At 39.4% G+C, this 26,514-nt stretch overlaps 1 protein-coding gene across 1 annotated transcript in view; it reads right to left on the reverse strand.

Annotated features, from left to right (window-relative positions):
* SYNE1 (spectrin repeat containing nuclear envelope protein 1) overlaps positions 1-26,514 on the reverse strand; it is a 451,837-nt gene that overhangs the window by 133,445 nt on the left and 291,878 nt on the right. Inside the window, exons 95-100 of the mRNA XM_024748028.1 lie at positions 21,786-21,980; positions 19,658-19,831; positions 16,883-17,074; positions 8,527-8,658; positions 7,462-7,571; positions 2,248-2,404 (exon numbers count right to left, since the gene is read on the reverse strand). Coding sequence (XP_024603796.1) covers positions 2,248-2,404; positions 7,462-7,571; positions 8,527-8,658; positions 16,883-17,074; positions 19,658-19,831; positions 21,786-21,980 — 960 coding nt within the window. The remainder of the gene's footprint in view (positions 1-2,247; positions 2,405-7,461; positions 7,572-8,526; positions 8,659-16,882; positions 17,075-19,657; positions 19,832-21,785; positions 21,981-26,514) is intronic.

Raw genomic sequence — 26,514 nt, forward strand, 5'->3', positions numbered from 1 at the left:
TTTTTTTTTTTTTTTTTTTTTTTTACTTTTGTTTCCTTTTTAATTCCCGCTAATGGAGCCTCCCCAGCTGCTTAATTTTTCAGAAATGTCTCAAGTATTTCCTTAGTTGGGTTACAGGCTCCTAGGAGCAGAAGCCATAGCTCATCCTGAGGCCAGGTGTTCTGCAGAGATGCTAAATACAGTGGAAGTGAACAAAGAAACATTGCTCTGAAAGACTGATGCCTTTTGACCTAATGAACTTGAGGCAAAAAAAAAAAAAAAAATAAGTGCCTGTTTTTACACTTGAGATTAGTTATCATCCAAGTGTACAAAATTGTCAGTAAGGTAACATGAAAAATGAGGGACTTTGGAGTTAAACAGACCTGCATCTCCATCCCAGTTCGGCCTCTTCTTAGTCACAAGAACCTGAGAAATTATCTAATCTCTCCAAGCCTTAGCTGACTGATCTACAAAGAGAGGTAATGTCAACCTCACCACAGCATTGTTATGTTAACACCTAGAACACAAAATATGTTCCTAATAGATCATTCCCTTTCTTTCTGGAAACTCATAGCCGGACTACTTCTTCCTGTACTTTTCTCTCACCTCTTCTCACCAAAGAGAAGAAAGTGCTGACAGGGCACTGAGAGAAAAAGCAGCTCTCCCAGATGAGAGCAGGTATGGTGGAGACGTCCAGGTCAACAATGCTGGATGGGTGACTCACGCAAGTGTTTAAGCTGAATGGACAAGAGGCAGAATCAGGGGTCGGGCATTTCATGAATGAAGAATATTAAGTAAGCATGGAATGTGACTAGAAATATCCCAGATTTACCTGGCTTAGGGGAGTCAGAAAAGGCTGCAGTCCACCATTTAGGACTGTAAGTACCACTTATAGACAAAGGAATGGGGAAATCCTATAACATGAATAGTGCTGTTCTGAAGTCCAGGAGATCTACATCGGCAATCAAGAACTCAAGCCATGAGTGTGAGGAATGTTTGATCAGGGGTGTGAAGAAGGATTCATTCAAACACAGGCAGGAGGTCCATGCAAAAGGTATAAGGGCCCTGTGTGCCAGGGTGGAGTATGATTTCGAGACAACTGCCTCTGGAAAGGGAGGGCTTTCTATTCTCCAGGGCCAGAGCTGGTGGTGTTCCTGTGGACAGAGGCAAAGAAGGCCCTGGCCAGGGAGTGAGAAGGTGTGAATGCCACAAGAGGCTGTAAACGGAGACAGAGGTGAATGGCTCTGTATGACTTATGCACAGCTCTCAGCAGATGGGGCACCTTTAGACATCCCCCTTTCAGGTGATCCTGGCAAGGTGTACCTGCCCTACAGTGCCTGCTTTGTCAGCTCCTGCCTTTCCCTCCTCTGTAATTATTGATACCCTTTCTCTTCCAGGGTCAGCCTCTCCCAGCTCCTAAGCTAGTCCAGAGCAGAGCAGTGAAAACAGCAGCTTCCCCAGATCCACAGTGAAGGTCTTAGAACTTACTCTGATGATACCTCCGTGGTGGGACGGCCAGAGCAGGGCTGACCCAGGACCTGGGCTAGGCTTCTATCTCCAGCACCCTGCTGGGCCACAGCTGTGGTGAGCATCACAGGCTTCCCTGACTAGCTCTTAAGGGGTGAATCCCTCTGACTCTCTGTTGTTCTCAGGCTTCTGCTTAGGGTGAACTCATAGCTATTATCTATCTGGAACCTTCTATTGCTATATTTAATTCCACTGGATTTGGCTCGCTTGTTGGAACCAAGTCCAACATCACGAGTACCCACCCATCTTGGGAACCAGCCTACAGATGGGCCAGTGACCACTGTAACTGACCCCTGAATTCCCCTCCCTTTAGCTCCACTGAGGTCCCAGTGTGTTTCCCGGTAAGATCTTCTGAAATGATTAAATACTGGAAGTAGCAAAAGACAATAAGATAACTTGATAACTTACTGACAAATTTGTAGCTTTTTTTTTTTTTTTTGGTCTGGATGTGTATATCCTTAATTTGCATCCTTAATTTTCAAAGTTGTGGGAAAAAAGGGTGGGTCCATTTGAAATTTAACGGTTTACGCTAACGAGTCATCCGATATTAATCTTCTCTGAGGAAAACAGTATCTAGAAGTCAAATAAACTTCCACATATCATTATAAAGGGATATGTGAAACAGGCTTGTTAAGAAGAGTGTAGGATGAGTAATTGTTTTATGTCTTATTTTGGAATTGATAATGAAATATAGGTTGTTGTTTTATATCAGTTAATATGTAAAAGCAAAATGTTCGATACCACTTGCTCTGGTTCGTGTTGTAGAACATTCTGAAGCAGTTTCTGCTTGGTGCTAAATTCCTGATGGAGGCTTTCCCATTTCATTCTCATCTGGTCTTCAGCAGGTGATTTCTGCCCTTCCATCCCCATCTCCTGGGATAACACATCAGGTTTTTCGCTATTAGAAGAATAAATAATCTAAGTTTACAAGGTGTGTAAAAAGGCAGTAAGTTCTAGGTAATTTATTATGTGTACTAGATCTGGCTTCTAAAATTGGAACCAGATTATTTCAGTCTTTAGCTTATACTTTAAAAATATAAATTAAAATAGAAAACTTGAGACTAATAGTAAAGCAAGTATATTCTTACTCATATAATTGAACCATGAGCACAATAATTTAAAAAAATACACTGAAAATAGCTCAGCATTAAAGATAAAAATAATCGTAACTTTTAGAACCAGAAAGTAAGACGATAAGACTTGTATCCTTTGACAAACAGCCCACAAACGAATTCAAAAGCCCTAAAAATGCTGCCTCGTCTGTTGAGAGTTTTCACCCTGAGTCCAAGGAAAATACTACAGAACAGGTTTCAGGACATGCAATAGGAGTACAGAATGTGGAAGGGTCATCCTTAAAGAGAGGCATAAGGTAGCATCTGAGACTATGGCTCTGGGGGTGAGACAGATCTGGGTTCCCTGTTCCAGCACGTTAGATTTGTGACTTTGAGTAAGTCACTTCACTTCTCAGAGCCTCAATTTCCTCATCTTTATTTTTTTATCCTTTTGGCTGTGCCGTGCGGCACGTGGGATCTTAGTTCACCGACCAGGGATCGAACCCCGGCCCCCTGCACTGGAAGCGTGGAGTCTTAACCATTGGATCGCCAGGGGAGTCCAATCTTCTCATCTTTAAAATGAAGATAGTACCTATCTTGCAGAAGTATGAGAATTAAATTTAGAGAAGATATGCATAATGCCTATGACCCTATCTGGTCAAAAACAGCCACTCAATCAACGGGGCCTAATGATAATGGTAATGGCAATGATAAGAATCTGGGGGACCCAAGTTCCAATAGGTCCTAGTTTGTCAGGGGTTTTGAAGTCCTAACTAGAACCATGTCAGCCGAAAGCCATACTAGATAGCCATTACTATTACTTTGATGGAAACTTTTGTTCAAGTGAAGAAAAAAAAAATAACCAGTGCATTGGCAGAATAATACTATATACTACCCCAAAGCCAATTCTTTTCAGAATAAGCATTCAATACAATAGCTTCTTTAGGTAGGTCTGTTGAAGTAAACCTTAAAAAATTATCTATAAGGCTATGACGTAGCACTCCTACTTCTAGGATATAACAGAATCTTTCTTACCTGCACACTTAAAGACATGTAAGAGGTTAAGTTCAACAATGCTAGTAATAGCAAAAAAACAAACAAACAAAAATGGCAACAATATAAAGGCCCATCAATAAGAAAATGGGTAAGTGTTATTGTTACAAGTTAAAATACTGTTAAGTAGTTAAAATGAAAAAACTAGATCTATATGTATCAACATGGATTGATCTAAAAAAGTAATGCTGAGTGAAAATATATCAAAATAAAATTGATACCTTTAATTTTGTCTGTTATATTAGTCTGTGGATTTTTCTGCCTTTTTTTTTTTTTTTTTCCTTTGGCCTCATCCCGCGGCTTGTGGGATCTTAGTTCCCTGACCAGGGGTCAAACCTGGGCCCTCGGCAGTGCGAGTACAGAGTCCTAACCACTGGACTGCCAAGGAATTCCCTAAGGATTTTTCTGCTTTTTAAAAAGCATTTTAAATAAAAAACAAGTTTTAAAATTCTTCTGAAATTAAATTTCTTTATTGTGCTGTTTTTTGGGGTGGTGGACTGCAGTGCATCACTTTTAATTCATTTATATTTGCATAACAATTTAGTATAAAACCTGGGGATATTTGGGAATTCCCTGGCGGTCCAGTGGTTAGGACTCCGCTTTCAGTGCAAAGGGTTTGGGTGCAATCCCTGGTCAGGGAGCTAAGATCCCGCAAGCCGTGTGGCCAAAAAAGGAAAAAAAAAAAACCTCCTGGGGATGTTTAATATGTATATATTCTTATGTTTAAGCATTGACACGTATATAATGCCACCAGCAAATTAGTCTTAAATAAGAACACAGCCTTTCGTTTCCCATAGAAAATATCCTTCTTTTCCTTTGATATTTATATCAATTAATTTCCAGTTGAGTTTCCTTAGTGATCTTGGAAGGACTCCTCCATCAATTCTCCTGTACGTCACATAGTACTTATTCTTTATTTATTAAATTTGTAGCCATGAAGCAAACCATGCCCATCCCACAGGGATTTTCTGACATAAACCAATTCACACTTGATAGTCTTAGAAAATCAGCTAATATGCTGAAGGCTGAATATATAAAGTTTTTCCCTAGCAACGTTATTCTGTTCTTTTAAAAATATATACATATATTTTTCTTTTGACTTCTGGATAGCGTTTAATTTATGGTTGTTTGTTTGCTTGCTGTATTTACCTAAAGGCTTGAAAGGCATGGCTGATCTGTCATCAACTAGATTTAAAGGAGATTTTTCTAAAGATTTTGTATAACAATTAAAGAGTTTGTACAAGTATTTGGAGTAAATGTTCTACAGAAAGCCAGTACTGCACTGCAAATTTCTCTTTAAAATATTTTTATATTTGAACGCGCAATTTATAGCTGTTTGTCTTTCATCTGGCTCCTTTCCAAAGCTAAAGGCCAAGGAAAGAAAAGGAAATCATGGCAAGAAAGTTGCAGAATATTCCTACCGCTGCTTTTCGTGACTCTACATACAATGAGGAGGCAATGTGTGGATGGGTTCTTTGCAAAAACAGAGTTTGGCAAAAATATTCAGAAAACTATGAGGGATGAATAAACATCTTAGAAGAACTGGGAACAGAAAAGAAAATGCAAAGTGAAGGCAAGTCTACTCAGAGTCGAAACAGCGTTCCTCGCTTTAGATTTATACAGACACATATTCATGGCCTTATCAGCATTTTTAAGCCTGAGGACAACAGACACTTTTAAAACCCCATTATATTTTAACACAATGTGTACAGTATTAGGGTTATTTTAATGGAATTCCTGACCGTAGATGTTATTCATTCCTATTCTTTTAAATTGATATTTATTAGTTGTATCAATATTTTTACTGCTTTTTGTTTTGTTTTTCTTTCCTTGAATATCTTCCTATTTCTTATATGTATATATATAGTCAACACGCATGTCATATGTCAGCAATTTTATGTCAAACTGAATAACCTTAAAAAAAAGGAAAGAAAAATCTCCAAATCTACCCTCGCCAAAGTTACTTTTGATCATCCACATCTACTCTGGTTCTTACTCATACATGTACTATACATTCAATTTTATATCACATTTTTTACTTAGGACCACATATACATTTTCTGATATTGTTACATAATTTTTTGTTATGATTATATAGGCATAAAATTTTTCTTAGGCCTTTTTTTTTTTTTTTTTTACTAATAGGCATTTCTGCCTTTTTAATTATTTGGTATTATAAATAATATTTCAAAAGTCATCTTTATACCATGTAGTTCCTTCAAACAAATGTTCAGAAATGAAAACATTGGAGGCCGTGGAGTTAAAGCTCTTTGACGCATGATGGTTGTCAAAGGATTCTGCTAAATTTCAACCGTTAGCATTGCATGAACACAGAGGTTTCGCTGAAAGTTTTTTTTTTTTAATGTTTTAAAGATACTTCTCCTATATATCCTTTCAGTTGACATTCACAATGTTCACAGCACAGCCCTTCTGTGATGATGGTAGTCAATTATTACTCTAATTCTATTGATAAGCAAACAAAGTCTCAGAGTTGAGTTACTTTTCCATGGTGACAAATACAGAACTGGAATAAAACCCAGACCTGCCTCAAAATACAGGGACACTTCCACTCTTCTTCAGTTTATTTTCCTTCCTACCTTTTAAACCAGAATCTTCAACCTGAAAATTCTCCACTTTCCTTAACTTTTCTTCAACACTTTACTTTCCTGTGTAAAAGACTTTCAGTCTCTACTCCAAACCAGGACTCAAAGCTCAATGACTTTATATACAGAGACTGTAGAAACAGATCATCAAGAAAACTCAAGATACTTAGAAGGCACATACATTTGTTTTTCAGAATGATATTAGGGGAAGATTAGCTCTGGTAGGGAAAATGTTTTGCAGTTAGATATAATTATTCAGTTAGAAACATCATGAATGTAATTTTATAATGCATGTCTTATTTGATTTTAAAAATGAACTTAGCATCTTCTATAGACAGAAATGCTAAGCGTAGTGGAAAGAGGGTAAGCAAGTTAGCCATTATAATTACTAGCTATACTCATGCTGCACAACCAAATGTTCAAAATGCAAGTACATGTAACATCATAAAGTGAAAACAAAATGATTAAATTTCTACAGATGTTCAAAATAAAATTTTGAGGGAGATGTTTCCATTTCTTCAAGTGTTAGGAAAACAGCGACAAGAAGAGAACGGTAAGCTGTCATCAGCGAAATGTAAATCAAAACCACAATTAGGTATCACCTCACACCTGTCAGAATGGCTATCATCAAAAAGTCTACAGATAACAAATGTTGGAGAGGATATGGAGAAAGGGGAAGCCTTCTACACTATTGGAGTATCACCTCACACCTGTCAGAATGGCCATCATCAAAAAGACCACAAATAACAAATGTTGGCAAGGGTGTGAAGCAAAGGGAACTGTTGTACACTGTTGGTGGGAATGTAAATTGGCGCAGTCACTGTGGAAAACAGTATGGAGGTTCCTCAAAAAACTAAAAATAAAACTGTCATAAGTTCCGGCAATTCCACTCCGGGGTATATATTTGAAGAAAATAAAAACTCTAATTCGAAAAGATACATGCACCCCAATGTTCATGGCAGCATTATTCACAGTAGCCAAGATATGGAAGCAACCTAAGTGTCCATCAACGGATGAATGGATAAAGAAGATGTGGTACATATATACAATGGAATATTACTCAGCCATAAAAAAGAATGAAAATTTTTCCACTTGCAACAACCTGGATAGACTTGGAGGGTATTATGCTTAGTGAAATAAGTCAGACAGAGAAAGACAAATACTGTATGATATCACTTAAACACGGAATCTAAAAAAATAAAACAAACTAGTGAATTAAAAAAAAAAAAAGAATGAAAGAAACCTACCCAACACCACCAGAGGCCTCTGCAGCTGAGTGCTGGGTTAGAATTTCCTCTCCAAGACTGGCTACTGACTGGAGGAGGCTCTTCTGCTCTGCTAATTCCTGTTCCAACTCCTGCTCAAGGAAAAGGACAAATAAAAACATCTTTGTTACTTTATGATTACTGTCTACAATCACAGCTCTATGTCTAGAAAATTCTCAGAGAACTTTGGTAGTAAGTTTTTAAGTTTGCACATTACACAAAAGGTGTGGTTTAGGTAACTGTTCAGACATGTCTCCAAGTCTTCTGTAGCTTTCTTTGGCTTTGATAAAAGATAATCTCTGAATAATCTTGAGAAAAAAAAAAATCAATGAGAAAAGAAACTTTTGCTGCGCAATGGTGCCCCCAAGTGGTACAAAATGCACTTTCACTCTTCAAAAATCGATACTGCCTTGTTCTAACTGAAAGAGATCCTTGAGAGCAACAGCTCTCTTCAATTTCCCATTCACTTGATAAATTGGATCATCAATGGACTCAGTTTTACTTTTTCATTATTTATAATAAATGTCTCTACTCTTTGATAAAATATTTTAATATGCCCTCTCCATAAAGTTAAGATATCAATGAGCAATCCTTCTCAGTCATCAAAGCTCATTTGTTTCACCTGGCAGTAACCTGCAATCCTATTTTGTGATGGTATCTACTTGAGAGCTGAAAGCAAATTTCATTTCTTTTAAAAACATGTAACTCAGACATTTACCAATTCTCAGAGGCCTTTCTGAGGTTTTTATTATTTATAATAGAGGCAAGACTAGAAATAGAGGGCAGATTATAATTGAGTTACACTGTTTTAAAACTAAGCACAAGCTTTTCTTTGAGAACCGACTTTAAAATGACCAGTCATTCCAGTGGTCACAAGTAAGTACATGGAAAGGAAACAGCCAGGTCCTGCTTCTGTCCAAAGAGAAGATAAAGGGGCATTCTATCTTTAGTACAGAAGGAACTTCTAAAACATTGTCCTTCTAAAACATTTCTCTCAAGGTGTTTGTCTGGTCTATCTGCAGGCGAGAAGGTCAGGAAGTGTGTTACTTTTTGTTGCTGGAGGCTGCTCTGTCGCTGTTGGGTCCACGCAGTCCGAGCTTGAGCCAGCCATTCCTGAACGCCGGGGCTCTGAGTGGCAGCCAGGTCAGCATCGCTCTCCTCCTTCTCCTGGGCTGTCCCCTGCATTAAAGGAGGCAGAAATCAAGAGTCATACTACCCACTGGAAGACCTTAACCAAAACAGAGTGATGGCTCCTTTTTAGCGTGGTCTGAATAATGATACCAAAGTGGCTCCATTTGGACATGAGACCACATTAAAAAAAAAATGGTAACACAAAACCCACCGAATTTATGGCATTTGCAGGAGGGAGATGATTATACTCAGAAACACCTGAGGGGAAAAAACTGTCCTTTAGAGGCTAGGATTTTTAGCTGACTGATGTGGTCACCACATATCATTCTGGAATTTTTCCATGAGAATATAACTCTAGATCTTATTTCCTTTACTGTCACCACCAGGACTAGACTCCACTGCCATCTGTTGCCACTCTGGCTTTGACAAAGTATGACTAAAGGAGAAAGCCAATGTAATTACTTATTACCCAGGCAGGAGTTCATTCTTCCTGCTAGACTGTCCTGACGGAATTTAACAGGCCCTAAAATACGGTGTATCAGAATGGAACTAGTTCTGAATGAGTGTCTTTCTACTCCCATATATTTATACGTCAAAGGATAAATTACACCATTTTGGTATGACTCATTTACTAAATACAGATCAGTACCCACTGTGTGTCAGGCACTGTTTTGGGCATTGGGTGGTATTCAGCCCAGAAGCCAGACAAGGGCCCTGCTGGGGAGACAGACAATAAACAAACAAGATACACTGGGATGGTGATAAGAGCTACAAAGAATGTGAAATGTGAAACTAGATAATGGGATGGAAAGTGAAGGGCAAGGGTTTCTTAGGCTGGGGAGGAAGGCGTCTGCAGAGCTGACAACGTGTGTGGAGTGCTGGCAAAGATTGGGGGAGGGGCCTCCAGGCCTAGGGAACTGCTGGAGCAAAGGCCGTAGGGGAAAGAAACTTAGCATCTCAGAGACAGAGACAGGGCAAGCATGGCTGGAGCAAGGGGAGGGGCCGGGGGCAGGCGCAAAGAAAGGGAACATTCTTTAGGGTGCTTCCATAGAGGAGTCGTCCTGCGGAGACGCTGCTCCCCCAGCCTCTGGCTCCTCTCTGCCGACTCTGACCACGGAATGGGGTACAGCCACCCCAGCTCAGCCCGCCTGACTGCCCACAAAGACCCTTCTCTTCCTCTTATTTTCAGAATTGTACACTAACTCTTACAGAGAAATAGGTGGGGGCTGTTCCCCCTCTGTCTTACCCAATAGAATCTCATAATTAAACTGTAAAATGTTCCAGATCGTCAACCTGGCAACATCTGTATCCGTGCTTGAAGTGCAGTGAAGCAAACAGTGAAGCCTACAGGTACTGTTTCTATTTCATCCTTTCCAGATTCTGAGCCACCTTAGCTCACAGGTACTTGCTTTCCTTTAAGATGACCCAGCTCCCCAGTAAAAGAAGGTGGTTTAGGTAGAACAACTGGCGTGCCACTGGCCTAAAACATGTTATTTGCATTTCGCAGGACCTTCAGGTGACTAGTGACACCCAGGTCAGTACGTTCCCCGCCCTCCCAGGAGTGCCTCTTCCAGAGAAGCAGTGATCTTCCTGAAGGTGGGAGGTTTGGGGTGGTCCGGCATTCCTCCAGGACTGAAGGCCACACATTTCTGCATAAAGCAGTCTCCCCTATCTGAGAACGCTCCATCTATCCAGATCCTGGCTTTTCCAGGCAAGGAGGAAACAGCAGGTCAAAACGGACCTGTAGAGAATGACCCCAAAGAAGTCAGTGTAACAGGTTGAAAGCTGTCCCTAGTCAAAGCCCCAGTGACAAAACAGTGGCCATGGTCCTGACCTGCGAACTCTCTTTTGTGGGCTCCAGCCACTTCCTCTCTGCTTTGCCCTTCGGTAAAGGTTTGTTTTCAGAGCCCAGCCTGAAGACTCCCGTGGCAACTCCTCAGGGCCCCAGCTCACCCTTCTCTGCAGGTAACTGTAGTCTGACTGAGAGCTCTGATTTCAAATTCCTCACACTGGGGGAAAATGCCAATTGTACTTGGAAAAACAGCAGTTGAAATCTTAGGTCTTAAGGACAACTTAACCACTTTTACACGCACGGACACATTTCAGATTCTAAGACAAAATCTAAGAAGGGGACTCATATTTGATTAATTGAATCCACAGCTTTAGAAGAAAGGAAATTATGCAGCATCAAAAACAGATGCCTAGTATGCATTTTCTCTGTGGTGAGGTTTGGTTTTTCAGTTAGCCAGTTTTTCTCTGGCTGATTTCATCATTTTGAAACATCAGTCTTGGACCACAGGAAGCAAAAAATGATTAAGAATCGGTTGAAATTCCTTTTCCTTTCCCCTTGGGATACGAAGGCATTGACAGAAGGAATAAAATAATGGTAATTACAGTATCTGAGGTCTGATAACAGTTTTCTGACCTATCTAGGGAATAGGAAATAAGGTGGATTACATAGCCCCACCCAGGCGGGACCCAGAGGGATCCCGCCTCGGTGGGGCTACGTGAGCTGTTTATTTTGGAAATACTAGAAGAGTAACCATTTTTGCCAGGAACATTCCTTGGAACATTAGCGAGGATTGGAGAATGCTTAACATTAAATAAAACACTTGTTTATAAAGCATTTCATTATTTATATAGGGTGAACTCTGCTCCTTAGATGAATGATAATGTGTGAAAATGATTTAAACTTATTACAAAGAAAGACATCATGTAACTCGAGAGATGTTATTATATGCCTGTGTCATATAGAGAAGGAAACCATTTTGGGGTGGGGTGGGGAGAACTAACTGGATTATTCACTGATATGCCTAGAAGTCCCATTAGTTAAAAAGAATGGCCATAAGACATATGACCATTTTACAGGTAACTAGCACTGAGGAATTATGTGCGTATGGTCACACATGATTTAGGAAGGTATTCCAGCTCTCCTGAATTATGGAAGTTTTTTTCTCCCCCAGTTAACATTAGTTAATTTTAGATCAGCCCCGAATTCTTTACACCGGGGCAAATGATCCTTTTCCTGGCAATAATAATGTAAACAGGACTCTCTATTCCTGCAGTTGGAAAAATAATCTCCTCGACAGCTCTGATTGTATTTAGAAAATCAATATTTTATATCCTGGGAACTCATGAGACGAAAAGATGATGGTATTTATAGATACTTTAGTCAATGTGAAGAATCCCTGCGGCCAGGATCTGTTGGGTGTGGGCACCAGCCCTACCAGTCTCAGGCCAGGCCTTGGAGCATGTCAGGAGTTTTTCCTCCCAAAGAATGCGGTCTGCAAACGGTTGCTCTTATTATTATACTGAGACTGGAGCACTTCCTGTAAGCGCTACTTGCGTGAAAATCCTCAGGATTTTTTAAAAAAGTTAAACACTACTATGATTCCTATTTTACAGATCAGAAAACATCAGTGAGACAAATTTGGGGAAGTTCAAGAATCTTGCCCCAGAGTCACCTACTCAGTAACTGGTGGCGCCAGCGGGGGAGACTTCAGAGCAGCAGTTCTAAAGTGACGGCTCGAGAACCAAGCGTGGCTTCTGGACAGGTTTGTTTGGCACACAAATTATTTTAAAATTTTAGAATAAAATGTCAACGTTTTAAAACTGGAAAATTTTAGACATAAATATGCTTTCTCTGGAAGATCTAGCAATGCTGCCTGTAAATTCTGGAGCTGAGTAACAACTGCTTCTTTGACAGGCGACCAGCTTGCCGAGGTCCTGACTGGGTCAGCTTCACTCATTTATATTCCCTTCCCAGGCCCTGAGGCCTTGCAACTGTGCCAGCACCCTTCCTCTCTTTAACCTCTAGATGTGCCTGTGTATTAGGCTGGCCCTTCCCTTCCTACCTGCCTCTAGGCATAGGGCACAACTGGAGATTGAGAAATGATAACTATCCCAGACATGAAACCTTGAAGTCCTTCCCTTTGTTTTGGTTTCTTAAAGTTCATTCACACACCAACAATGGGGGGAAAATGAGGGGAAAAAAAAACCATTACGTGTTAGATTGACAATATCTTTTATAAAACTAAGTGAACTGTGGTATACTCTCCCAGTTAGAAAATCCTTCTAGTTTTGTTTCAACTTTAATACTTTTAACATTTTACTTTTTGCTTTAATTCATAAAGTCAGACTGTGGGTGCATTTTAAAGTATGTGAATTTAACGTGAAAAGTTGCATTTTGTCTTTATTGGCATTTATTTATCTAACAGTGAGTTCAAGTATTTTTTCATATGTTCATTGGCCATTTGTATTTCTTTTCCTTTGAATCACCTCTTCGTATTTTTTGTCTATATTTCTATTAGGTGACCTTTTCTTAGTTTTTTATTGATTTACAATAAGATTTCTGGAAATTAAGGGAATTAATTCCTGGTCATGTGAATTGCATAGTTTCTTCCATATTTGTCCATGTCATTTAATTTGGTTAATATTTTCTTGGTCATACAGAACTTTCTCACTTCTATGTAGTAATTTTAAAGAAACTAAAATTCTGGGTTTGGGGAACACTGGCAGAGGTCCTTCCGATCCCAAGATTTTTTTTTTTAAATACCCATACATCCAGAACGTTTTAGATTTAGTTTTTACATTAAATCTTTGATCTACCTGTAATGCATTTTTTTCTGTAAAGAGTGGGATAGGGAATCTAGTTTATCATATTTCAAGTGGTTTGCCTATTACTTTATTTATTCATTTTAATTTAACTTATTTATTTATTTATTTTTGGCTGTGTTGGGTCTTCGTTGATGCATGCGGGCTTTCTCTAGTTGTGGCGAGCAGGGGCTACTCTTCATTGCGGTGTGCGGGCTTCTCACTGCAGTGGCTTCTCTTGTTGCGGAGCACGGGCTCTAGGTACACGGGCTTCATTAGTTGCAGCGCACGGGCTTAACTGCTCTGCGGCATGTGGGATCTTCCCAGGCCAGGGCTTGAACCCGTGTCCCGTGCATTGGCAGGTGGTTTCTTAAACACTGCACCACCAGGGAAGTCCCTTATTACTTTATTATTATTTACACAGTGAATCGTATTTTAAACAGTGACTTGAAATGCCACCTTAAATATTTATCTAATGCCCTTGTATACTGGGATCTCTTTTGGGAATATTTATTCTAATTTTTTGTTCATCCATTTATTGTGCCAGTACTAATTATTGTAATATTGTATTTTAATATATGAGAATATTTAACCCCTCATAACTCTTTACTGTCAGAATTTTACAGTTTTTTTCAGGTTTATTTTATTCCAGGTAAACCTGGTATCATTTTGTCACATTTCAAATATACACAGTTAGTATTTTGGTTGTGAATAACTTAAATTTATGTTTTAGTAGAGGAAAATTTAACATCTTTAAGGTACTGTATTCCTATCTAAAAATAAAGTTTCTCTCTATTTTTTCAGGTATTTTTGGTATCACTCGGGTTTTAAAATGTCGAGATTTCAAATACTTTATATTTTGTTCATGTTATAGATGGAAAATTATTGTATATTATTTCGCTTTTTATTTATACAGGAAAGTTACAGATTCTCTATTTCATCTTTTTAATAAGCCAGTCTTCTTACTAAATTCTTCCATTGCTTCTAATAGTTTTCTGTTGACTAGGCTTGATGTTCCAGATCATATAATCATATGATTAGCAAAGAACTGAAAATACGTAGTTTAGTCCAAAACAATTTATGACACTGAGAAAGCAGAAGCAATTGCAGTGAATGTTCATTAAGCTCCCACTATATTATTTGTGCCATATCCCCTGCCAGCATCTGTACTCAAATACAGATGCTTCCCTCCCTCCTGATACTGGTTCCAAGACCACTCCCTCCCCTTTGATCCCATCTTCTCCCTTCTAACAAGAAGACTGTTGTGGCAATCTCACTTCTTTCTCATCCATTTTTCCTCTGCTGAGTTGTTTCCATCTCCCTGTAAACATGTCATTATTCTTTGATCTTAAAATGGAACAAATTTCTCCTAACTTACTTCTTATAGTTTATTCCATTCCTCTGTTCCTCTTTATAGTGAAACTCCTGAGTTTCCTGCACGCTTCCTCTCCAACTGCCTTCTCACTTTCATTTCAGAGGGTTTTTTGCCTCCACTATTTCACTGAAAAGCTGTGGTTGGGGTCATAGAAGACCTGCACGTTGCTAAATCCAGTGGTCAGTTCTCAGTCCTCATTTTAACTCACTTACCCTCAAGGGTCTCCCAGGAACCCAAATCTCACTTTTCTTCCCACCTCACTGGTGTTTCCTTTTTACTCTTTTTGGTGGGCTCCTCCACATTTTCCAAACTTTTCACACTGGAGCATCCCAGCACTTGGTGCTCTTTATCTCTCCTCACACCCTTGGTGAACTCATGGAGTCTAAAGCCTTTGAGGACCATCTAGAGGCTGATGATTCGGTCTAGGTCTGTCTCTTGAATTCTAACCACTGCTTAACGTTGAGTACGCATCTCAAACCTAACCTATCCCTAAGGAAACCATTGACCTAACTAGCCCTCCTTCCCCCAGTTCTGTTCCTCAGAGTTTTCACTTTCCCAATTATCCACAATCTAATAAGTCCTCATCACTTCTAACCTCCTAACTGGTCTCTCAGCTTCCACCCTGGTCCCCTACAGCAGTTATAATTCGATCTTGTCACTCCTTTGTCCCTCAACACTCCAATGGCTTCTCAATTCCCCCAGCATAAAAAGCCAAAGCCCATACGATGCCTACAAGGTCCTCTGCACCCTGGGCCCCTGTTACCTGTCTGACGTCTCTCGCCTTGTTCACTCCACTCCAGCCGTTGGGCTTACTGAACAGACCAGGTAGGAGCCCACCTGGGAGCCTTTGCCCTTGCCTCCCTCTGAGTCTGGAACTCTATCCTTCCATGTCCACATGGCTCACTCCTTCAAACGTAACCTGAGGAAGGCTTCCTTGGCCACCCTGTTTAGAACCGCAAATCCACCCAGCCTTGCCTTTATCTACCTGCCTTATGGGTATTTCACCCATAGCTCTTATCATCTTCTAACTTAGCATATAATAATGCACCTTAATTTTATACGACTATCTGTCTCTCCCAAACATAATCCATTGAAGATGGAATATATAGATATACAGATACAGACAGATGTTGCCCATGCTCTTTCACTCTATCACATAGAATAGTAGTTTCTCAATAAACTTTTGCTTAATTTTTTTTTTTTTTTTTAATTTTGGCTGGACAGCACGGCTCAAGAGATCTTAGTTTCCTGACCAGGGGTTGAACCCAGGCACTCAACAGTGAAAGCACAGAGTCCTAACTACTGGACCACCAGAGAATACCCGCACAGTTGCTTAATTTTTGTGTAAGATAATAATAATTCTAATTTGTATAGATTAAAAAAGAACAAAAACAAAATATTAGACAATAATAGTATGCAAGGTGCATGGGAAGAAATCTGAGTGAATGTGTTCTAAGTTTCTTGTATAGAGCTGGAAGCAGATTAAGGTATTAACTTAGAATTTATTAGGTATGCATGATTAAAAAGTAGAGAAAAAAACAAAGAAAAGCATTCAACCACTTATAAACAAAGGTTGAAAAGGAGAAAGAAGAATAGAAAGAACAGGACAAAAACAGAAAACAAAAAATAAGAATAAAAGTTCAAACATATCAATAATCACAATACATTTAAATGGACTAAACCTGCCCTTCAAAAGTCAGAGGTTTTCTGACTACATATGTTTAAAACCAACAAAATATAACTAAATGTTCTTTATAAGAAACAAATTTAAAATATAAGGACCCAGAAAGGGTGAAATCAAAGGAAAATTAAAAGACATACGAGGCAAATATTACCCCAAAATAGCTCTAGTCATCTAAAACAAAAATCACTATTAGGGAACGTTAAGGTCATCACACGATAGTAAAAAGGTTCAATTCACCTGGAATATACGACAAGTCTGAAGTTGTGGGCACTAAATAAAGAGTCTATCTGAAAAGTAGAATATAGGAGAAATAAAGGAGAAATATAAGAGTGTCATAGGATATCTTCATCCATGACCTATGTTTAAATATTTTTTAAAATGATGTACTTGATAGATTTTGGTAATTATTTTCATTTTCTTTTCTTTTCCTATGCTGCAATTTTCAGGTGTCTGCATTCAAATAATTCTTACAAAACCTATTTGAAAACCTATTCCAGACTGTGCAAAGCAGGTATGTACATAAGTACGCATCATTCCCCAGCGGTCCCCTTTACGTGTCGCGTGCTCAGAGGCCAGACCAGCCACATGCAGAGATGCAGCGTCCATGGCTGCAGCCTCACCTGGATGTGCAGCTGCTTGTCGTGCAGCGCTCTCTGCAGCTCCAGGAGGCTCTCCTTGAGGGTTCTCAGCTTCACCGACAGCTGCTCCGCCTCGTCCTTTGTGTGAGCCTTGCCCTCCAGCAGCAGGTTTTCATTGTGGACTGAGAGCTCCGATAAGGCCACCACCTTCTGTTCTATTTCCACCAGCATGTTCTGGAACAACAGAAATAAGGCTGAAATTCACAAACCCTGCCAGTCTCTGCAAAGACCGTGTCTCACAGCGAAACCCAACACTTTACTAGTCTTTCACCAAAAGATCATGCCTCCAGGTTTGTTTGTTTTTTTTAACCTAGTTTTCTTAACAACCTTCAAGAATGGTACGTAGATTCTAAAACTTCTTTGAGCTTCCTAATTTTTCTCTTAAGATTAGATATTACATAATGAAAAACATATGGAAAGCACATTTTATATAGCCAACAGATAAGTAGAAAAGACCATTCCTTAGTGTTATCCCATTATTATCATTATTTTACTATTTTAGTGTTAGACTGTTATGCTTGTGACTAATAATAGTAAAGACATCACATGATGAGCCCTTTTCGTGTCAATTTAAAGAGGACTCTCTCTTTGAAAACATTTTTCTTTGGGTTGACTTTTTTCCCAGATTGATGCTTTTTTTACTTGATTTTTATTATTTTTGTCTTTTATATAACATATTTTTAACCTCACATTTCTGAAAGTTTTCCTAAGAATTTTACTTTCACTTTCTGTGGCAACTCTCTAGTGTTGCAAGGTTTTCTTCTTCTAAAATGGAGGCTAAATCCAGAAAAGAAGCAAAAATAGTCTCCCCTCTTCCAAAGTACGATTTAAAACAAAAACCAAAAAAGAAAAATAACTAAAATAATCAGGCAAAACAAATAACCATATTAAAACTGTTCTGTTTTTATATTCCTTAACTCTGAACTCTTTGAAATGCACTTTGTAATTTATACTCAATTATACATTAATAAGAAAAGGTATTTTATTTCCGTGTACAAAATCAGAATTACTACCATCAACTTCTAGGACTGAAAGTATGATCCTAAAGCCTAGAACTAAGTGGGAAAGTGAAATATTTCATGAAGTGGGGCTTAAAGGACGATTTCCTGAGGATTATGTTTGTGGAGCTAATATCATTCTGTGCAGGACTGTCTTCTCCATTAGGCACAGCTGACACAGTGCCGAGAGCCCATAACACGTCTGGGGACACAAGAAAATGTCTTAATTTTAGGCTCTTTTAAAATCAGAAGAAAAAAATGAAGATAATAACAATTAATATATAATGATACCACCCAGGTTATATTAGTCTCTGTACCAAAGCAATTGTAAAATCAAATATAATTTTTAGTATTTTTACAGAGGAAGAGGCCCATGGAAGCAAAGTACCTAGGGCCCCAAAAGTCATAATGGGGCCCTAATTCCACGTGATAGCCACACTTATAATTATACAACTGGCTTAAAGGCTTGAATCAATTGACTGAGGAACTGTTGTGTACCTGTGTGATTCCACACGCTTTGAGTTTTAAAAAATACCATTTCAATACTTTGGAAAAGTCCTGAAATATATTATCTCAACCATGGACTTCATGCATAACTATAAAAATAGAGACATCCAAAAGGGAGAGATGGGAGTAATGATGAAACATAATTTTGAAACGCTAGTGCATGGGTAATTTCGAGTGCTAGAAGGGAATGCTAAAAATACATGTCTCTTCAGAAAAGGAACCTCAGAAAAGATGATAGAGTAGAAAACACTTGCACATGGCTCTCTACTCTCCACCATCAAGGCAGAGATGCTTCGAATACACATAAATAAGTTGTCCAGAGAATTTAAAAATCCAAATTATAATAATATGACAAAAAAATCTCAAATCATAAAAGGGATGACCAGAATGACATATGAGGTATTAAGAAAAGAAGTGGCATTCATAATTAATGGCTTGTGCGTATTTCCTCCGATTCCAAATGGGAGAAATATGAAGTTGTGCATACGGATATTTAACCTTGCAGATCAGGCTGGGTTCTCTAGAGACTTGCTAGTTAGTTAAATGAAAGCACTTTTAAAACGTACTTCACCCATGTGTAAAGTCTACTATGCTGATAATCTTTGAAATTCTATGATTGGTACACGGGAGTTTATCATCTATTCTCTATGGTTATATGTGTGCTTGAAAGTTTCCATAATAAAGAGGCAAGAAAATAATCTTACAATAAAAACCTTGATGCCATTACCCCTTACCTTAATTTCTAGAGACCTCACATCGAGGAACGAAATTCTCTCCTCCAGAAGACAACCTTCCCGTGTTCAATCTGTCTGCCTATAACTGACAATTTTGCCAAGTTTTCCACATAATATTTCTGAATTAGAACCAAAATTGCAACAGACAGCTCCTGTTGTGTTTATCCACAGTCCGAGTCACTGATACTAATTCTTCTCGTCGGGTACTTACATTCCTCATTAGCCACCCACATAGATACCATAAGTGTTTTGGCATCTATAGTCTTTAAGAATGGTCCTTCAGGAAGCTGAAAATGTTCTAAAGAGTAGATACTCTTGGTAAAATTTTTCAAAAGATTAAGTCCAAGCCTGGATTTCATTTAAGCTTTAATAAGGTATTGTTTTTCTACTCTCTAAATGTATAAAGTATACGGGTTGTGAAAAATCATACAACCATACCAAGCTTTGTTACCATTATGTTTTTTGTAGTTAAAAAATGTGCCTTGTGTTGGCATATTCCCTCAAGAACATTTTTGTACCTGGCAGTCCACCAGCTGGGCCTCCATGTCCATGGGCTCCTTGGGTGACCCCAGTGCAACGTCCAGAGTGGCCTTAGTGCTAGAGAGCCAGTGGTCCAGCTCATCGGCTTCACAGCGATACCTCTGCAGGGCCTGCTCCTGTCTCTGTTCCTCCAGCTGATCATTTAACTTCTCCTAATGAATTAAGCAGAATGGAACCTAAATCACTCTAAGGTAAAATAATTAGGATTCAACACAGTACAGCAACGGTTCTCAGGCCTGAGTGCACATCAGAATCACCTGTGAAACTTAAAAAAAAAATGAAACAACCCACGTTTAGGCCACATCACAGACTAGTAAGTGAGAATTTGGGAAGGTGAGCCTCAAGATTAGTATTTTATAAAAACTCCTACAATGATTCTTTTTTTTAAAATTAATTAATTAATTTAAATTTTTGGCTGCACTGGGTCCACGTTGCTGCACCTGGGCTTTCTCTAGTTGCAGCGAGCGGGGGCTACTCTTCATTGTGGCTCACGGGCTTCTCATTGCGGTGGCTTCTCTTTGTTGTGGAGCACGGGCTCTAGGCACACAGGCTTCAGTAGTTGTAGCACGCGGGCTCAGTAGTTGTGGTTCGTGGGCTCTAGAGCGCAGGCTCAGTAGTTGTGGCGCACGGGCTTAGTTGCTCCGCGGCACGTGGGATCTTCCAGGACCAGGGCTCGAACCTGCGTCCCCTGCATTGGCAGGCGGATTCTTAACCACTGCGCCACCAGGGAAGTCCCTAAAAACTCCTACAATGATTCTAACGTGTGCCTAGAGTTAAATGTTCTTAAATAATACATCTACAGGACGAGGCAGATAATATGAATGATAGAAACTGGTCAAGGATTAGAACGAAGCAATGGCATAAGACAGTAGGTAACTTGGCTTCAATGTCCGGGAAACTGTAGAGAGTAGTGGGGTCCATGGAAAACTGAAGAACATATCTGGTCCACCTAAAAGGGCAGCACCATGTAGTTTCAGGTAACTGATCCCCTACAGGAAAGGGTGGTCCAGTGTTATTAGTTTCTCGAGCAAAGGCAAAAATTCAAAAATTTTGGTTAGATCTCTGAGGATGTTTTAATGATGGCAAATAATTCATATTTTTTAAAAAATCCAGGCCAATCACTTTATTTCAGAATTCCATGATGGTTTCATAGAGTGACTGGGGACAGTATTAATGAATCAAGAAGTTAATCCTTAAGATACTCTAAGTACTTTACTTTAAAAATTATTTTATTAGTAATCTATTATTATGTTTTTAATTAAAATTTTTATTAAATTGTTTAAAAGAGAGATTAAATAGAGCAGACACGTTGATTTAAAATTTCTCCAAAACCAGAAAATATATGAATACCTAGTCTGACTAACTTTATAACAGGTAAAACTAGAAACAGCCTACATACCCAACAATAGGGGGACGGTTAATTGAATTATGGTATAATCAGCGGCTAAATAAAATAAGTGTATATAATAAATGATTATTTGCCAGAGAAGCTGCTAGACCCTAGAGATACAAGGACACAGACACTTTAAATTCTAGGGTCAACAATATGAACATCGTATACGTTTAGGGCCAGGAATGATAAGAGAGAAACAACAACAAAAAAGGAAAATAACTTATTTTTAACACATCTGCTACCATGACTAAAATTTACCTCTCTATTAAATAATATTAATAAAGTAACATGAGAACCAGAACTGCAGGCGTATTTTCATGAATCAATGTGCTTGAACTGGCTAACAGTGACTAAGGATTTATTCTTCACAGTATTGGTGACACTATTCGTAAAGACGCTCGTATTTAAACACAGCGCACTATCGTGCAAACCTCCTATGATTACTCCTCACGGGACTCATGTCTACCAAGTGTCAGCTTTCCACAATCTCAGTTCTGCACGCTTGAAATGACTCAGAATGGGGTGAAAAGACACATTCATGGCTCCACACTGACTCAGGGCTCTATCATGAGGCCCTCCTGGACACACAATACCAGCTTCTGCTGAGTGGGAAACAATAAATGTGTCGATCACGGAAGTAGCCCAACATACTTGTCAGCATAACCCTAAGAGTTAATCTGGACCTGAGGGGCACCTTCAGAATGGCTTGTTACCTCCAAAAGCTGTCGTTTCCCTGATGCCTTCATCTTGATGGTGGACATTCGCTCCGCTAAGACAGCGAGCGTGGACTGCAAGGGCAGCTGCTCCGAAGGGTCGGACTCTGGGGGGTCAGACACCAGCTCCTCCGCGAGGGCTGACTGCAGCTCACTGATTTCCTCTTGAAGCATGAGAATCTCATCCATCAGTGCCTGCGGGGAAGACTGTGGAATCATACTCGTGTATGTATTTTTTCGCACTGAGGAATCGTGGCACTAGCTGAGTCCCATGTGGTTCGATACTAGTGAAAACACTTCGTTTGGAAGTCGTTTAACCAACAAACAGGGGACCTACTAACCTAAGTTTCTAAATGACAGTGCCAGACTGAATGTCAGGAAATTTCTGACTTTAAGACCATTTGTATTGGTAACTGAAATGAATTTGAACTAGTTAATTAATCTTTCTGGTTTTCAACAGGCACATCTGTAATCCGACGGGGGTACGCTCGATTACGTTTGAGGCTACAATTCTATGTTGAAAATAAAATTCATCACTTTTTTCCTCAACATGACTCTTCCCACTCTAAGCTTCCCTGAGTCTGAAACAGCACTGCGTTTTAATCACAAATTCACATTACACAAGACAGGAAAAATTTGTCACCTGTTTCTATGCTGTTACCCTCTCCTTATTTTTCTCCTCTCCCCAACTCTAAAATTTGAAGTTTCTCAGGGCTAGTTTCCAGGCCCCTTTTCTCTCTTCACAAGCTCTCCCAGGCGATGTCCATTGCCAAGGCTTTAAACCCTTCCTAATGTGGAACACTTAGTAGGAGAATAAAACTTGCCACACCAAAATGTCTCTAGCATGCAGGTTATTTTGAGCTGAAAACAATCAAGGTCCAAAAGACTCAAGAAAAAACTCTGACCTTCCCTCTAACTACCTAAAGAATCTTGAAAGGGGACCTATTACAGGAATAGAGCTATCATCGAGATATCTGCAAAGAATAGGGCTGGGTGTGGTGAGGGAAACTCTTAAGAGATCAGAGTACACTCAGTGTCCCACTGTCTCTGAATGGCCCAATTAATATTTGTTTACCAGACATTTGCTTTTCCATCTTTACGTGAGTTACCTTTCTTCTTTTTTAAGTCTCAAACCACTACCCCCAACATCCTCCTGTGTCTTTAGCTGAAGATAGTATTTAAGGCGAGAGTTTCAACCGTTTTGGCAAGTTACTCAGTTTTCCTGGGTCTCTCCCACGTATACACGTTATTAAACTTTGATTTGATTTTCTCTGGTTCATCTGTCTCATGTCAATTGAATTCTTAGACCAGCCAGAAGAACCTAGAAGAGCAGAGGAAAATTTCTGCCTCCCTGACACTTATAAAGGTATATCTCTAACCCAGATATCTGTCCTAAGTTTCAGGCTTGTATATTCAACTTACATATTTCACGGTGTCTCCATCTTATCATGTAAAAGCCCGCTTCTTCCTCTGTTGTCCCCATCTCAGTAAAAGGTAACACCCTTCTCATTGCTTAAGCTTGAGACCTAGGAGTCATTCACACCTTGTCATCATATCCAGCATCAAATCCAACTGCTTTCACCTCCAAAACGTATCTTGTATGTCTCCTCTGCTCCCACCTAAGTCACGCAAACTCCTTATCTGAATTGCTCTCATGGTCTACATTCTTGTCTCTCCAAACTCCTCTTCACAGAGTAATTAGAGTGACCTTTTAAAAAGGTAAATCAGATTCTCTCAGTCCCCTGCTTTAAAATACTTAGTGGCTTCTGGCCTGTAAAATAAAATCCAAACTCCTTACTGTACTCGTGCGGTCTCACCCCCGCCTGCCCCTTGTACCACACTCCCTTCTGGCTTACTACATTCCAGCCTTCTTCAGTTACTCCAGGACCCTCAGCACTTTCTGCCTCAGGGCCTTTGCACATGGTGTTCGCTCAAGCTCTGGAATGCTCTTCTTCCTCTCTGTGAGATGGTTCTCTTCATCCTTGGAGCCTTAGGTTAACTGTCACATCTTCAGAGAGGCCTTTCCTGACCGTTGACTCTAAAAAGAAATCTCTATTGTTCTCTTTTACCAGCACCCTACTTCCTGCTTAACAGCTATCACAATTATACACTGTTGGTATTTCTCATTTTTTGTATTTTATGATTTGCTCTTTAGCTGGAATCTTGACAGGAGGAATTCTTTTTTGGGATTTGAATGACATGTTAGAAAAACAGGCCCTACCCGTACAGGAGGGGCAATCATGACTCCAAGTAAAGAATCATTGCTTTTATAGTTGCCAATATTTCACAGTTTCCAATATACCCCTACTTGCATAATTCCCACCTATTCCATAGGACTGTAGGCTTCGCTGTAAGCCCAGTGCCTCCTCAGAGTGGGCTCTTAATAGATATAAAAAACAAAAACGCTCTTCTTTCCCTAATATCAGTTGTCATCCTGTCCAACTGCTGTTTAAGTAAACTGTTATATTGAAATTATTATATACATCTAGAAAAGTGCAGACTATAAGTGTAGAGTTCTGTGAATTTTCACAAACCGCACATACCTGTGCTCCTGGCACCCAGATCGAGAAACAGAACATTCCCAGGACTCCGCAAGCCCCCTGGAGAAGAGATCACCCTTTCCAAGCCCCCTTTCCAGAGATCACCATGGTGCTGGCTTGCAAATGTCATAGATCACTGCTGCCTGTTTTTGAGCTCTACAGAAATGGAATCATTCCTGATGTACTGTTCTGTGTCTGGCTTCTTTCACTCCCTCCAAGACTGTGACTGTTGCATGTAAAAAGAGCCGACCCTTTTTAACGCTGCATTGTATTCCACTGTCACCTGGTTTGTGGGTCTTGTCCATTTAAGCCTTTCTAGTAGGTTCATAGTGGTATCTCATTGCAGCTTTAATTTGCATTTCCCTGATGGTTAATTAGACTAAGCACTTTTCCCTATGCTTTTTTGGCCACCTGGAGATCGTCTTTTGTGACCGCCTGCTAAAAATCTTTAGCCCATTTTCCATTGGAGTCTTTCCTTTTCTTATTGATGCATGGAGTTCTGTATATATTCAGGATAGGAATGCCTGTGTTTCTTTTAGTTCTGTGTATTGCAAATATCGGCTCCCATTTTGTGACGTGTCTGTCCCTTAACGGGTAAAAGCTTCCTTCATGATGTCTTTTGATAAACAGAAGCTCTTCATTTTATTGCAGTCTAATATATCAGTATTTTGCTTCATTGGAAAAGTTAGGGCCTTTGCTGTCCTATTTAAGAGATCTTTACCTACCGTAATGTTATGAATATATTCTCACATGTTACCTTCCAGAAGAATGCTATTCAAAGTGTGGTCCATTCAATGGCGTCATGAACTGGTTTGTCTCTACTTCATGATAAGAGAAAGATATTGCAAGTAAACGTTAAGAAATGTTTTAGCAACTTGACGTTGACACGATATCCAACCAGTATTTTATTTTATTTTACTAAAATGCTGAGTTAGAAATTTGAAAATTAAAAAAAAAAGGTTATACACTACAGATACTTTGAGGAGCACTGTTTCAAAACATTGTTTTTTAATCTTCACATTTAGATCTACAATCCACCTAAACTTAATTACCGTGTCCAGGGTAAGTAGGAGTCAAAATTCTTTTTTTTTTCTTCTTATTGACTCTGTATTATTTAGTGAAAAGATGATTCTTCATCCACTGTTGTGCAGTACGGTTTTTGACATAAGCGAAGTGTCTGTGTAGGTGGAAGGGTGCTTCTGGCTTCGCATTCTGCACCATTGACCCATTTGATGTCTGTGCCAATACCACAGTCTCATACTTGCTATAGCTTTATAAATCTCACTCTCTGAAAGGATACATATCCTTCAATTTTATTCATCTTCTTCAAGGTTGTCTTGGCAATTCTTGACTCATCCCATTTTCAATACATATTTTTTAGTACATTTGCAATATGTTTTAGAATTATCTTATCAATCTCCACCAAAGAACTTGCTGGGATATTTTAATGTAATTGTAACAAATGTACAGACCATTATTGTTTGTTATACATTCAAAATGGTTTTGTTCCAGTAAAGTATTTTCTCCTACTTTATAATCATTTTTGGTACTTGATTGCCAAAAATATAAAATTCATATTATGTGGTCTGTTTTGAGGACTTCTCCACAACTAGACTGACCTTATTATATCTTTTTTTTGCACTGATTCTCTGTACAAGCAAGAAAAGCCCCTCACTACTTCACACCACGTTCATTCTCATTCTCTCCTCTGTGCCTTTCCTCACACATTTACATTTATAGAGTCTCCCATCCACTCCTCTTACCATTCCAAATTTTCAAAATCCATGTCTCCCAAAAGACCTGTTAGAGTCTCCTTGCTCTTCCCACCACTGTAACCCACAATCACATTGCTGGGTTTTGTATATGTTGGTAATTCATCTACCCCTAAATCATATGTTAAAGAATAAGTGTCTATTTCAGCTGTGCACATAGTAGGTGCTCAACACATCTAGTTGAATTCATTCTAATTCATAATAGACAAAACAGTTATCTACGGGCTTCCGTGGTGGCGCAGTGGTTGAGAGCCTGCCAATGCAGGGGACACGGGTTCGTGCCCCGGTCCAGGAAGATCCCACATGCCGCGGAGTGGCTGGGCCCGTGAGCCATGGCCGCTAAGCCTGCACATCTGGAGCCTGTGCTCCACAGCAGGAGAGGCCACAACAGTGAGAGGCACGCGTACCACAAAAAAA

This window comes from Neophocaena asiaeorientalis, unplaced genomic scaffold (assembly GCF_003031525.2).
Source record: "Neophocaena asiaeorientalis asiaeorientalis breed wild unplaced genomic scaffold, Neophocaena_asiaeorientalis_V1.1 scaffold123, whole genome shotgun sequence".
NCBI lineage: Eukaryota > Metazoa > Chordata > Mammalia > Artiodactyla > Phocoenidae > Neophocaena > Neophocaena asiaeorientalis.